The following is a 15,509-nucleotide window of genomic DNA, read 5'->3' on the forward strand; positions in this document are numbered from 1 at the left end:
TTCTGCCGGAACAAATGTATCAGCACAAGGATTTCAATTAGGCGCTTCTTGTACGTGCCCTCTTTCAAAATAAGAGTTCATTCCATCAGAACGCTCAGAGCTACAAACTCAGTTTATTTTTAAGACACGAAGCTTTGCCTTAGTTGCTGCCAACTCTGTTTCCAAGGATAATTTCTCCTTTTCTTTTCTCAGTTTTTCCTCTTGCGCTTCAATAGAATGTTTTTCTTTAATGCAGCGAGTCGCTCCATGAGCGCTGCCTTGTCAGCCGCAGCTTTAATGCGTGCGGAAGATGTTGATGAAATTCGACTTTGCTGTGACAATGTTTTCCAAGGTGGCTTTACACTTGAGATATTAGAGACACTGTCTTCAGGATTTATTTCATCCAAACTTTCAACAGCTTGATCATTAAGAGCAGTATTGCTTTGTTCAGTATACGGCTCGCCTGCTTCCTGCAACCAAACCTTTACTTTGTCCATAAAAACAGAGAATGCTGTCACCTTAGACTGAAAATGTGCGCTTTGCCTTTTCACTTCATCTTCTGGCAGTGGCAAACTTAAAAAGGATTCTTGCAAAGCGTTTGCATCTTGATAGCATTTAATAAACTTCCCAAATTCCGAAGACACTTCCTTAACCTTCTCATGTGAGGTCATTAAAGCAGAAATTTTCCCCATGTACTTAGATGCTTGCTTACACATTGAACTCCGCTTTTCTTGGCATGTCTTTATATACAAATCCAAACCTTTTGGCGTAAATTTGATGCTTCTTTTCTCTGCTTGCATCTGAGTGTCATCCTCTTGTTTACTCTCTTGTTTACTCTTAATATCCGACATTTTTATTGTCCTCTTGGATTATTTCAAACATTATAAAGATGCACAGCACACTGAGAATCCATAGCATAAAGCGCAAACATGATTGCAGTGAACAAACATTTCCACAGAGGGCGTTGGCATGTTTCAATTAGTGATCCTATTATGCACAAATTTAGTACATCAAAACTCAGTTCATCAGTCTTTGTAATGAAATAATGTCTTTAAACTCCAATAGCTTCACCGTTTTCCTTTACGGCTTAAACAATATTGTCACTCACCAGCTTTGATGAACGAGTGACATGTTGATCCAGGCTTCAACATCAAATCCGTCTGGAGTACTTACAGACGATCCAGTAACTTTTATTCGAGTTCGACGGTGATCCTTGAAATCCATATATCCAACATATCCATTAATGAAGGATTATTCCTTTGTCCACGGGCAGGTTTTTTACTTTTTGTAGTGGCAATTCCTTTTGTTTGACAAACCAAACATCCCACAGTTAAAGGTCCACAAGCCACTGCTGCACTGAGATAATATTTCGTACGCAGGCAAAAGAAGTCCACTGTCCAAACTTTAAAGTTGCGTTTTTATGGTTTATTTTATCCAGTTTGGCAAGCAATAAGAAGATCCATTTTTAGTTACTTCCTGCTGCTTCTCCTGCTCTAGTAAAAAACCATAGGCTCACCCCAGTGCATGCTGGTCCTATACCAGTGTCTTTATTTATAGAAACAAAATGGCCCTACAGCTTTTACTGACTAATTTAACAAGGTAACATCAAACAAACAAAACATTGAAAGAAATATTAACCTACAAATAAACTTGTAAATAAACCCCAACATATAAGTAAACTAACAACAAACTTTAACTAATTTCAAAATAATAAAAAATAAGAACAAATAGCTCCAACAGAAGTTATTGCTGCAGACTGAAGGTTCTGTAAACTACTCAGTCATAGAATGATTACGATATTGAACTAAAACAAATGCCTGAATCCTAAATTATGGATATCCTATTGTGGTGATCTGAAATGTAACACTAAATGTGATTAAAACACTAAAACTCTGGACTCCGGGGCTGAACGACCGCGGGGATCACCAGCCCGAGGAAAACACAAAATACACATGACTCCGTGAGAAAGACAATTCATTCTTGAATGAAGACGTTGATCAGACACATTTAAAATGTAGCCAATTGTGTTTATTATTAAATTATTAAGGAAATAGAAAAGCGGGGGAATAGAAAAGGGGGGAGGGGTGGGGGGTAAAGAAGAGGGTAAAGGAAAGGGATAGAAAGGAGGAAAGAGATAGAGGAGAGAGAACCCCAACTATGCCCTCTGAGCAAGCACTGGGTGCGACAGTGGATAGGAACAACTCCCTTTAAAGGAAGAAACCTATGACAGAACCAGGCTCTAGAGGGGGCAGTCAACTGTCGGGACTGGTTGGGGGGTGAGGGTGAAAGAGAAAGGGGGGGGGGGGGGGGGAGATGGGACAGGTGTTAGGAGTTAAGGTGAAAATTACGATGCAACGGTGGAGGAGGAAGACGGGGTGACATCAGCAGAAGGAAAAGTAGAAAAAGTAGAAAAAGCAGGAGTGCTCTTTCTCCAGAAGAAGCGGAAGCGTTTTTTCTTCTTTTCCATCATCTTTTCCACGAGCACTTTTTTCTCTAGGATGAGGGTTCGTAACTCATCAATTGTTTGTGTATTTTCCTTCTCGAGTTTCCTGCATGTTGTCTCCACTTCTTCTAATTTGGCTTGTTTTTCTTCGAGCCTTTCTTTCAGTTCTTTACATTTGGCCTCCTGCATAAGCTTTGCCTCGTGCATCTCTGTATAACTGTGTTGTAATTTGTTGTGTGCGTCTTGTAGCTGCTGACTTCTCTCGAGTTCTTGAAGTGTACACTGCAGGTCTTTGTTTGTTTTCTCTAGTTGCTGCTTTAACATCTGCACCTCAGTGTTTTTGCACTTCAAGTTGTTGGAAAGTTTCTCCAGTTCTGTGTTTTTAATTATTCTTTTTGAATCATAATCAGGTTACCACAAATTGTTTTTTAATTTAGTAGAACTTGAAATGTTTGTCAGTGGGTAAACAATTCATAATGCAAAGTCAGAAACATCAAGTTATTCTTAGTACTGCATACTTGCAATACATAAGTTGTCCTAACAGTCATGTAGGGCATCCGTAGTTCAGGGGGTCGGGAAGCTCATCTTGTAACTGGATGTAATATTAGCAGACAGAGGGTTTGATGTTGCAGAATCTTTGGAGTTGTACCATGCTGAATTGAAGAGCCCAACTTTCACCAAAGGAAAGAACTAACTGGCCCCTAGATTGCCCAATCAAATCTCTTAATGCCACCAGCCCTCCCCTACCTTCACTGTGTGCTCAGCTTGTAGAAAAGAGTTGAGTGTGGAAGAAATGGCAAAAATGTGGAGCTGAAAAGCTAAGAGAGAAAAAGAAATTATATATAAACCAACGTGTCAAATTAATGGACATGTTAGTTATTGGAGTTCTGGCTGCATTTTATATATCTATATTGTGTCCTTTTTATAATAAATAATAAAAAACATTATTTATCCTCACTGTATGAACATTGTTGGAGTCCTTGAAGTCTCGTCATGTTGAAGTTACTCATGTGATGTGATGTTGTTATAATGATCCAGCTGGTGTGCAGCCATCATATTAGAGTTCTCTTTCTTCTTCTGATTTTATACAATTTTTCTGTGATGGTGTCACATTTACAGTGGTCGCAACAATTGCACCTACAGGACCCTGAAAAACTGGTGCACAGACTTCAGAGTCTAATAAGTGTCACCACTGTAACCACTGCATAATGCAAACCATGACACGAGTTTAGTCTTGGTGTGAAACTCATTTTGGTTCATAGACACCAATCTGACCTTAAGTGGAACAGACCCATAAAACTAATGCGTAATAAATCTGTTAATAAATAAATCCAAATTCTCCCATCATCATTCTTTGGTAGGAAGTCATAAATAGGAGTTAAATTCAGACTCGCACAGGCTCACCTCTGCACGACTGGCTTCTCCTGTAACCCTGCATGTTTCTAAGGTTTGTTTTCTTTCTTTTTTTGTTGTTGTTCTTGTGCTTTTTGTCCTCGGGTGAGGTTTGAAGTGTCTGTGTGGTGCAGCTGGTCTGGTCTGTCCAGGCTGCACCACACAGACACTTCCAATCACCACACATCAAAGTACAAAGCGTATGACGTCATCACATTCTGTGTTAGGAAGTCATATTTAGGAGTTAAATTCATTGTTCATCATACTCAAGAAATCTTTCTGTTATCTTGATTAACTTATCCCAACATTGTCAATCAGACTAAGTGATCACATGACGCTAGTTATCAACTCTATAAGGTAACCCAGGGTTTCCCATTTTAGCTACTAGCCTGTTTACATGAAAGGGGTGGCGTTGGGGGCATCTGACCAATCACATACAGAGCAGCAGAACAGCTGACTTTACAAAGAAAGATAAAACTATAAACATGAGCATCCAATCATGATCCAGGTGACAGTGAACCGCCATCGAGCTCATCCACTGATCAAAGCCTCTCCATTTCAGCTCAAAAGAACACAGAGCTCAGGCTGTACCCAAGACTCGGGTACAGAGGCTCTCTTTTTTTTTTTTTGCCCCCACCACCAAATAACAGGAATGCATATAAGAGCAGCGGTAGCTACTCACAGATCCCTGTCAGAACAGGCATGGGGTCTGTCAACTCCCCGGCCGTTTCTGTGAGATTGGAGGCGTACGACATCGGAGAGAAGAAATGCATCTCGGATGTGAGGAGGACTTTCTGCCTCTTTGTCACCTTTGACCTCTTGTTCATCACCATGCTCTGGATCACAGAACTCAATGTAAGTCTGTGTTTGTAGTGGCTGTGACAGCAGTTTTGTTTTTTTATTAGATATCTGTAGTAATAAAGTTTTTACAGCAATGTAAAACCACACGAGATTAAGATGTATCACCAGACAGTGAGCCTTTTTGACTGAGTCAGCCTACTCGGGAGAAATTTATTGGATGCATCTGCTGTCTTCTATGTATTTTGCTCAAGAAAAAACTAAAACTGAAGATGATTTTATTATTTCCCAGAGATTAAAGGGTTATTTAAAAGTAAAGTTAAACAAAGTCAGGAAAGATAAAACGCTAGTATTGAAGTTTTTAAAAAACTCCAAAGTAAGTGAAGCCGTTAAAAGGCCAGGCTCAGAGCCTTTGGTTTTGCTTTTTTGTGGAAAAACATTTATTGTTCTTTTAGAGCATTTCGAGTTGTTTCTTTCAGCTTGTGGTGGACTTTCGGATTGACAGCATCATTCCTATCTGCTTTTACTTTTGTGCCTGATCGGTACGATTAACAGCAGTCAGCTTGACGCACAAGTTCAATTTCAAGTTGGCTTTTATTGTCACTTCAACCATATACATTTAGTTCACAGTGAAACGAAACAACGTTCCTCCAGGACCAGCCAATCGGCCACAATGCTGGTGGCTTTGCGAATACAGCGTGTAGTGTAGATGTCCTCAATAGAGGGGAGAGAGACCCCGATGATCTTCTCTGCTGTTCCCACTATCCGCTGTAGGGTCTTGCGGTCCGATATGGCACAGATGAACTGAATAACAAAAATAAACACACCGTAGATTTCTGATGCACTGAATCACTTTGGAGGAAAAATGAGTTTCCTCTGCTGACTGACAGTTATTGTTTGTTGAGCTCAGTTGTATGAAAGTTCAGAGGAACTCATGAGTAGCCACCGATTTGTACACAACTGATAGCAAAGTGTGGAATATGGCATTACATGTGAACAAAGGTTTAAAGCTGGTGAAGAATGCACGTTCCTTATCTGTACAGACTTTTTCTTAACTAAACTATCAAGTGGTTTAGTTGGTATCGTGGTTTACAGTGGTTCGCCTACCAGGTGAAAGATCCCAGAAGGAGACGCTTATCCCATTGGGTTTGGTTCAGGAAAGGCATCTACCTGCTGTGGTGACTTCTTGTGACAAGGGAGAAGTAATACCATTACTTCTTCCTGTTCACAATTTTTATCTTTGTAACAACAAATCATTGAGTAATAAAACCAGCTGCCTTTTCAGTGAGTCTCTCATCCAGTGGTGGTTGAGCTCCAAATCCACCGTCTTACACATCAGTTTGTGGCAGCTATCCTCGTTCTGCTCTTGGTGAGCTTCATATAGAGGTACAGAAGCCAGTTCTTGACATGGTGCAGGTTCTGCAGATGGACTCTGTTGAGGGCTTCAGTCCAGTTAGGTGGAGTCAGACAGCTGGATGAGAGACTCTCTGGAGAAGCAACTACAGAACTCCCAGAATAGCATCATAACCAGAGAGCCGGCTGGTAGTGATGACAGAATAAAGGTAGAGCAGATAGACACTGAACTTTCAAAATAAGAGCCACAGGATTGTCCATAAGTAAATCAGTCGCAGATGGCAACGTCCTTTAAGATGGATTAAAAAGGTATACCCGTTGATATACCTGATTAGATCTGTGCGCTGTCATACAACGCAGCGGCCAGATTGCACCAGACTGTCCTCCTCCACAGTTATTTAAATGGATTATAAAAAATATGCAATAAGATTAATGCTACAGGTTATTTTAACCAAACCAAACTATTTGTGCTTTCTCAGCACTGCCCCACCACTAACATCTGGATGAGTGTTAGAAAGCTAACTAACTTTATCAAATTACATCCAGGCTTTGTTTTAAAAGGAAAGAATTTCTTGTCTTTAACAAACGGCAGTGTTGTTAACCCATCCAGATAAAAACAAAAGACATACATCTGTTTGTTTCTATTCTTTTACCATGGTGGCAGTTTAGGAGGAGCTCTTGCAGGAACTTTTCTGGTTTTTAGTTACTGAAATGCTGCAGTATGTGCAGGGTGCCGATCTTTGTTTTTTCTGCTTTGAACCGTGATCTCAGGGTCTGCTGATTTAAACTAATGGAGAATTTACAGGCTCGTGCTGCAGTATTGAAGTGTCCAGCATGTTGGAACAGTGTTTGTATCCTCCAGGACTCTGAACTGTTTACAGTATTTGACTGAAAGTTTTAATTTATTCTGCACATGTTTATCTTCTTAGATGACAGCAATCATTAATTAAGCCGAGTGGACTCTGTCTCTCTCCTTTTTGAAGATGTTACTCAGCGTTGTTGCTTTTTCTGTAAATGTCACATCTGAAAAAAGCCGGAAGGAACATTTAGTAAAAAATGTTACTAAAATGCCATCACGATAAGAGATGGATAAAGTCAGCAGAATTATCAAACGTATTCCTGTAAGGGTGCATTTAGATACCACAAACAAACAGAGTTTATGAACTACAGAAAAAAAGTTTTTTAATCTTGTGCACATATTTTAATACGGTTCCTGCTCAGTTTGCCTGTTTACATGTTTTACTATTTTATCTTATTTGACTTGTTAAAAACAGGTCTGTTAACCATTAATCGGGAGGAAGCAGTTACATTATTGTCAGTAGTCCTCAGTCATGATAGGTTACTGTGTTTTATCGCTCTGGAACTGTAAAATGCCAGCAGTTGTGCACCGAGAAACAACGTTTACAGTTGGAGTGAATTGTGTCAAGGTCGAGCAGAAGCAGGACAGCCTGCATGCTGGACGAGTGGATCGAGGTCATGCAGCTGATTGAGGAAGTGATTTGACTGCAGCACACATTCCCAGAATGCTCCATTTGACCTCGGGCACTAAAATAACTGTCCACGAGAGACGGAGTTGTTCTCTTTTGTGTAACTAGAAGAGCACCCTGCAAATGCACTGCAAACCTGCTCACTTTCAAAATGGAGAACGTTTCATCATCCATGACTTTAATCCTGAGCAGTTTTTACTCAACAATTTGATGACTTTTTTATTTTTTTGTGAAGAAGTTTCCTTCCTTCCTCTCAGCTGTAACACTGAACACTTTGGCTATTACGTTACTCTGTTTTGACTAGCTGCTATGGGACTGATTGGAGGAGTAGTGCTGAGTGTTAATTCAGTTCAGTTTTTTTTATATATCGTTAGTAAAGTGGCCTCAAGGTGCTTTATAATTATGAGATAAAGACCCAACAGTATTGGAGAGAAAACCCCAACATTCAGACAGGGTTCATACCTTTACTGCCTTTAATACCTTTGCTATGAAAAGATACATTTTTTTGCAATTTCTGCCTCAAAAACACATTTGGACACTGTGATGAAGGTGACGCACCCTGCTAAGTATAGGCTAAGTATAGGTCTGTCAGCATTACTAATGGGTGCAAATTGAAATCTTTTGCTACATATGATCATGTTGAGGGGTTTTATATAAATCTTTTGTTTTTAACAGTGTTTTTGATTTAATAATGTTTCAAAATAAAATAACAGAAATGGTCAGTAACAACAAAAAATCTTTATGTAGCAGAAAATAAGTAGAATAGCTCCATGTTAATACCAGTATTATGCTCATAATTACAATACTAACTTATTTTATACAAACCACATCTGAGACGTCTTGGTTGTGCAATGACTGACACATTATAGTAAGTATATGCTTCTTTTTTCTTGCCTAATGTTGATGAAGCAGTTATGTCATTAAATCATAGGACTCCAAAATAATCCTGTTACTACAGGATTATTTAGGTAATCAATCATTTTTCTATCCTGATTGTTTCTTCTCAAATATGAGGCGTGCATTAGTATGTAGGCTGGATTTAAGTTGGAGCTGCCAGCCAACCAAAGACAACTCAGGATGTCGATGTTGTATTTTTGCTGGCAGTTTGTTGATTTAAAAAAATCAGCCTTCAACATAAGAGCACTGCAGTTGGAATTTAATGGTGTTTATACACCACTCTGCATTTAATCATTAGTTATTATTAATCTCTGGCCTCTGATTAATCTTCCCTCTGATGGTCAGGAGCAGCTTCTTTGTGTACAAGCGCCGTAAAAGAAGTTCTAGAAAGAATCTCAGGATACAGACTTTCTGAATATGTTGCAGATCGTGTTGTTGTTGGAGAGCTAAATTCCAGAGCTGAGTTTAGCCACTGACTTCAACAGTGTGGCACTTTCTGTCTAACAATTCATTCCACTCATGCCGATGATGCCACTGCAGCTGATCACGAAACTGAGTAAACTAGCAAGCAAGACCTGTACTTTGTGTTTTCAGTCCAAGTTCCTGCTCTTTCATTTAGTTTGCTTCTGTGTTTATCACAGAGGGGAGTCGAGTTCACAGCCCTCTAACACAAAAAGCTGAAATCCTCCAGTCTCATTTAATGTACCTAGTTTTTCAAACATCTATTTAGGATGATAATAAAAATCTGAAACTGTGTGAGAGAGATTCATTTCAGAGACATTTGAAACAAAAGGAAGTTCATTTTTCACCCACACAGTATTTCTGTGGTAATTTTTCACATTTGATTGAGCTCAGTTTTGAATTTTGTTGTTTAGGTGACAGCACATTATTCACTGTTAGGTCTGTACAAGCTGACGCTGACAGCTTTTAGCTTTAACTGTAAATGAAGCAAAAGTCCCTTTTTTTTGTCAATTTAATGTTAATACTCACGACTTCGTCTGAGTTGTAGCTTCTCACAGTTGCTAAACAACCTTACTCGAAGTATATTTGCAGAACCTCACAAACACATTTAAACCATTTTATCAGTGCTTAAAACCACAATATCTTTAAACGTTATCTTTCTAACCTCATGTTGCTGTTTCTTAATTTTGCAAAAATGACAGACTCGCGCTGCTTCTCAGAGTGATGCACAGAAACATCAGTTCACGGCAAAGATTCACAGACACAACTGCAGCACAGGGATTTTCCAGTTATACATATTGTTAGCTAATTCAGGTCAGAGTGTACCAACACCAACGATGGATGGAAACAATCTGAGAGGAAGACGAGGAAGAACAAAACCAGGAACACGAGTTTTAGGTGAAATTTGAGCAGCTGTTCTGGATTTATACATGAAATGATTAGAAACTTGAAGTGTGAGACTCTTTGTGTCTTTCTTTCAGATATTTCTGAAACAAGAATAACATTTCCTTTATTTATAGTTCCTGTAAGTTACTCTTCTTGATCTATCTCGTCCTCCTCCTCTGCCTCTCGGATGATTTCCATCCGTTGCCGGTGGGGGTGGAAGATTTTCAGCTGCTGTGCTTAGGAAATGATGCGAGTGCTGCAGATCTGTAAGCTTAACCTCTGCATCCTGTGGTTAACGTCATGCATCTTGCGGTGACTCATTGTGCAAAATGTGTTATTGAGCGAGGGAGAGCCCATTATTTAAAAAAAAAAAAAAAAAGGCATCAAAGGAGATCTGCAAATAGAGTCTAAAAAGGTGAAAGCTGTAAATGAGAGCAGGATTGTTTCAGTGACTGAAAATGATGCAGTTGCGTTTCATTTTTGGAAGAGGAACTGTAAAAAATGCCAGAAAGTAAAAATCTGTTGAGGTCATCAAAAGCAAAGGTGAAGCTGAGGTCTGCAAACTGTCTGCCGCTGCATTTTTCATGTCCTTTTTTAATACATGCAGATATGAGTGCTGTTTTATTGAAGTGAGACTTTAAATATAGCACCAACACCCTCAGATTTCCTGTTGGTTCTAGAGAACTGATGCACTGCTGATGTTGTCAAGCCAGCTCTCAGTTTAAGGCATAAAATCAAGAGGAAGTCACCGAGCGAGGTCCTTTATGACCCAAGATAGCGCTGTGCAATATGATGAAATATATCGATGACGAAATGAAAAAAACTATCGTTTCAAATTGTACGCTATCGTTTGTTTCGTGGTTTCCAAAATAAGCTGTTTACGGCAACGTTTTTCCATCGGGGCGCAGAGAATACCAGCATGGCCAGTGAATATGAGGCAGAACCAGGTAGCTCCAAACAGAAGGACTAGTCAAAACAAAACGAGGACCTTATTCCTAATGAGGGCCGGCCCCTGTAGCATGGACATGATTTGGTTATGAAAAGTCTGACACGGACCAGAAAACTCTACTATGCAAATTATGCCGCAAACCGGTTCCCACCACAGACTCAAACACGACAAACCTCTTCTACCACCTACGCAAGAATCACGTGAAAGGTTGTTGACAGAGTTTACAGATGAGAAGCAAAAAAGAGCCGTCAGGTGCTCAAAATAAACCTTAGACTCAAACGTTAGAACAGGCTTTTCCTCGCAGCACGCCGTGTAATAAATACAAAGAACATGGTGGCCGTCACATATAGTTTCATGCACCGGTCAAAACACTCGGCTCCAGGTACACGACACCCAGCTGAAAACACTTCACACAAGTCGGGTTGCCCAAGATTCATAGAGTTTACATAAAAAGCCCTTTTTTGTCATATACATCGTTATCAGGATGAGAAATGTCTTACATGAGGATATGAGATTTTGGTCATCGCACAGCCCTAACCCCAAATGTTTACTTGAATCCTACAACTTCTCATGTTTTTTGTGTTGTATTAAAACTTATGATTATTATTTTAGATGGAATAAACTTACAAAAAATATTCCTCTAGTAACAAAAAATATAACTGCCTCACTCAGGTCATTTTAGCCTCAGTTGTGTCAGGGTTAACTTTAACATTCAGAGTATTTGTCATGATGAGCTGTTTGTGTTTGTCAGGTGAACGGCGGCATTCAGAATCGGCTGGAACAAGAAGTCCTGCACTACGACTACCACGCCTCCTTCTTCGACATCTTTGTAAGGTTCTTTCTTTTGCTTTAAATGATCAACTTTATATCATTTATTTTATGTGGGGTTTTTTTCACTATTTTTTTCCTTCCTTTTTGTTTCTCTCCTCCTTCTGTGCCACCTTCACCTTCCTCCCCTCCCTCAGCTGCTGGCAGTTTTCAGGTTTGCCGTCCTCATCCTGGCCTACGCTGTCTGCAAGCTTCGTCACTGGTGGGCCATCGCGGTAGGTTTTAAGGCTGTACGCCACAACAGTGTTTCTGTAATTGCGCCAGCAGAGGGCGCTGCCCAGCAAGAGCTCACATTGTTGGGTGCACAGTGAAGTGTCTGGCAGGAGGATGCACTAATTCTTGTTTCTGTGCATTAAATATGTCTTCAGGGGGCATCAGTGTTTGTTACAGGGTGATTCTGTGATTTTTCCATTTCACTTCATTATATTCAGTATATTTAGAGAGTTAAAGACCATTAACATGAGGATGTTTTCAGGTAAAAGGGGTTCTGTTTAAAATATTAGCAAAAATAAGAGCATGAGCATTTCTGATGTTTTCTGTCTTTGTGCAGATCACCACTGCAGTCAGCTGTGCTTTCCTGATTGCTAAAGTCATTTTGTCGAAGGTAAGAAAAAGCTTTACAATTCCTAACTGTCTGCACTCCTGGGTGCACTCCTACACACACACACACACACACACACACACACACACACACACACACCTTAACAGCACCTCAGAAAACAGGGTGGTACTTAAAGCTTTGATCTAAGAAACCTGACAACATCTAATATTTTCATTATTTGTAACAAAAATGTTGCACTGACTTTAGTTTTTTACTTCTAATAATATCTTTATTTATTTTAGTATTGGTGTCAATGTCCACACACAAAAACCTCTTAGAGGACAGTTTGTTGTTGGAGTTAATTTTCCTCTGCAGTCTTTGCTCCATATTCCCCGATGGCGATGCATACATGAGGATTTAAGGAAGTGAAGCAAACTATCTCCTTCCTGTACAGGAAAACCTGTAATTGCTGCTGCTTAACAATAATAAATATTTGTTTTTGCACCTTCTAAATTTTAAATGGTCAGATTTTGTATGCTTTGTGTAGAATTACGTATTCATATTGGGACGTGTGTGTTTCTTGTGTAGCTGCTGAGTCAGGGGGCCTTTGGGTACCTGCTGCCCATCATCTCCTTCGTTCTGGCCTGGATAGAAACGTGGCTGCTCGACTTCAAGGTCCTGCCTCAGGAGATCGAAGACGAAAACAGTGAGTCTCAATTGAGCTAATAATAAAAAAGGCACCTTCATTACTGTTGCAGTACTGCTGCTGTCGCTGCTGTGATCTCTGTCAACAGATCGTTTACCTTACAGGTTCCTTTTAAAACCTTCCTTTAAGTTAGCAAAAGAATGTGAAAAAACAAGTACTATGACTCAAGAGCCTCTGAGTGGAGAATGAAAAAGAAACAAGAAAACGATAAAGAACAGCAGCAGACGCTCTGGTGAAACACTGCCACCTGCTGGTGAACATTCAAAGCTACATACTGAGTAATTTTATTCAGTTGTTTTATTTCAAATAAAAGATCATGGGATAAGAAGTTAATATTATAATTATTTATTATAATGTTAGAGTAAAAAGCGTAATGCATCAGCTTCCTGTTGCTATTTCACAGGTAGTTTACCTGTAATTATTAATAATTATATGCCATGAACAACATCTGCAAATGTGTTTACTCACCTGATAAATGAAAGTTATTTCACCACTGTTATGTTATTTTAACCTCATTGATGTCCTGCTGATGCAGTTATTCCTGCTTCCTTCATCCTGCTGTGTTTCAGGACATCGGTCCATCATAGATACAAGTAGGGCTCCTCTCCTGGGTCCAGGTCCTTTATCTGATGGGCAGTTCTACTCTCCGCCAGAGTCTTTGGCAGGTCTGTTTCCTCCCACTGACATCAGACAAACCCAAACACACCCGACACACTCGCTTCAGCTGTCGCTCCTTCAGACTGCTCAGTCTGATGATTCTGACTCTTCATTCCCATTTAAATGAGCGTACAGACACAAAATATGAAGATATACAGTTCATTTTATTGTCATTATTATTATTATTATTATTAGAGTTTTTAGATTTCCAGCTTTGCACTTCACACCCAGAAATGAGTGGCGTAGCTCCTTCAGTATTTCTTTCACTGCACAGTGAAAGGAGCTTTTTCATCTGCAGACATCTTATTGCTTAGAAAATAATTCAATTACTCAGCTGCCTCTGCAGTGAGCCTTCCATACAATGGGTGGGCCCATCCTTTGCAGACACAGACACTCTCCAGAGCAGAAGCAGAGCTGCAGTCGATAACACAAAATACAAAAATAATTCCCGTTTCTGTAAAATGTGAAGAATTAAAAGTGAAGGTTTATTCTCACACCAGACTCCTGCAGCTGCTTTGAACCTGCAGCCTCCTGCAGACGGATTAAGACAAGCGCGCCTCAGTTGTTTCACACAGGTCAATAAACAAGAAAATTTAAAAATGATGAAACCTGACAAGACAGGAATTGTCAGGCTGGTTATCAGTGGCTGAATTTTCAAAATAAGAGCGAAGGGCATCATCTGCTATTAAGCAGTTGTAGATGCCATTAATGTCTTTAAGGATAATACATTTAGTTGGCATGAATACCTGAGCCGTCCGGGTTCAGAGGGGTCGTCTTCTAATCTGAAGGTTGGCAGTTAAAATCCTGGCTCCACCGTTCTTTTATCATCCTAAATTTTCTGTGGTGTTTCTATAAAAACGCTGACCGATTTCCCTTTCGTGCTCAGACTCTGACGAGGAGCTGGATGATAAACACGAACCTGAAAAAGGGCTCATTACACAAGTGACTTAACAGGTAAGAATACGTAATGACAGACGTCAGTCAGGATTCGTATCCACAGTATTAGTCTGATGTGCTGTTTTATTTCTCCACAGGATCGCCGATCCTGAACATGGAGGGATTTTTGGGTCCTCCAGCGTTGTGCTACTGAGGGGAAAACTTCTGCCTTACACCTTCAGCCATTTTAGTTTGTATTTGTTCATATCCACAAATGCAGCTCACGTTCTGATATCAGCCTTCTGCACGTACACCGCGACCGGGAAAGTGCCACTTAAAAGTTTCAGTGTCATGAACTCTGGTTACTGTATGAGTTTTGTTTCTCCACCTTTAAGGAACTCGAGACCTTACAAGAGATTTATCAGAAATAAATCATTACATCCTTATCAGTATCCATCCATAATTCAAAACATTACATTCATTTTAAAACTTAAAAAAATATATATACACTTTCAATTAAAAAACAGAGTGTTAATGTCTTATTTCCAGCATAATGTTTACTTATAATTCTGTGATCATTTTCTTATGCTTCGGTTGTGTCACTGCAAAGGAAAATAAGCTCATGGATGCCACAGAAAGGATTGTTCAGCCAGTATTGAGCCTGCAGACCAGACTGTAGCAGAAAGAGAAAGTCAAACTCTTAGAGATGTTTATGATTACTTCAATGTCTTAAAAATGTGCATGAAAGAATATTAAGGTAACATATAGAGATGTGAACGATACTGTTTGTTTTGAAACGAGTGAAGGATTGTGTGTTAAAGAAAACGAGCCATAAACGTGCAGCATGTACACTCGGAGATTTGGGTTTAGTGCACTGAACAGAAGGGACGCTGCTCTCGAAAGCTGCTGTGACGGGCGGGGAAACGTTCTAATGGAAATGTACATATCTTCATGCATGCTTTGCAAGCTCAGTGGATGTTTATTCTTTTTTTTCTTTTTTAAAGAAAAGCCCGTCTGTATAACAGAATCATTAAAATGTTAAAGGTTATGTGGTTTTGTTTAATTGTTTATGTCAAACGTCGACCTTAAAGAGATCAACAGAATAAGAACTTAGACATAAATTAGCCTTATGAATAAATAAAATGTGAAAATATCAGTTTGTTTCAGGTAATGTCAGCTGTTTATTAAAAAAAATATTCCTTTAAAAAAACTTTTTCATCTCTATTTTTCTTAAGCCAAATTACTAGTCTTAATTA

The 15,509-nt window shown here is 39.5% G+C and overlaps 1 protein-coding gene across 1 annotated transcript; it reads left to right on the forward strand.

The window, feature by feature from the left end:
- The first annotated feature begins 2,462 nt into the window (after nucleotides 1-2,462).
- LOC146368743 (STARD3 N-terminal-like protein) lies at nucleotides 2,463-15,301 on the forward strand. Its single transcript, XM_084913223.1, has 8 exons — nucleotides 2,463-2,483; nucleotides 11,397-11,474; nucleotides 11,611-11,688; nucleotides 12,024-12,077; nucleotides 12,603-12,720; nucleotides 13,290-13,385; nucleotides 14,264-14,331; nucleotides 14,412-15,301. The coding sequence occupies exons 1-7, from the start codon at nucleotides 2,478-2,480 to the stop codon at nucleotides 14,326-14,328; spliced, it is 495 nt and encodes a 164-aa protein (XP_084769349.1). The 5' UTR covers nucleotides 2,463-2,477; the 3' UTR covers nucleotides 14,329-14,331; nucleotides 14,412-15,301.
- The last annotated feature ends 208 nt before the right edge of the window (nucleotides 15,302-15,509 follow it).

Source organism: Perissodus microlepis, chromosome 18 (assembly GCF_051167445.1).
Source record: "Perissodus microlepis isolate ML-2025 ecotype Zambia chromosome 18, ASM5116744v1, whole genome shotgun sequence".
Taxonomy (NCBI): domain Eukaryota; kingdom Metazoa; phylum Chordata; class Actinopteri; order Cichliformes; family Cichlidae; genus Perissodus; species Perissodus microlepis.

What these genes read in the sequence shown, in the direction of transcription:
- LOC146368743 (XM_084913223.1), top strand. An exon ending in CTAAAGTCATTTTGTCGAAG is followed by an intron (nt 12,078 to 12,602) that starts GTAAGAAAAAGC and finishes TTTCTTGTGTAG; the next exon opens with CTGCTGAGTCAGGGGGCCTT. An exon ending in GGAGATCGAAGACGAAAACA is followed by an intron (nt 12,721 to 13,289) that starts GTGAGTCTCAAT and finishes GCTGTGTTTCAG; the next exon opens with GACATCGGTCCATCATAGAT.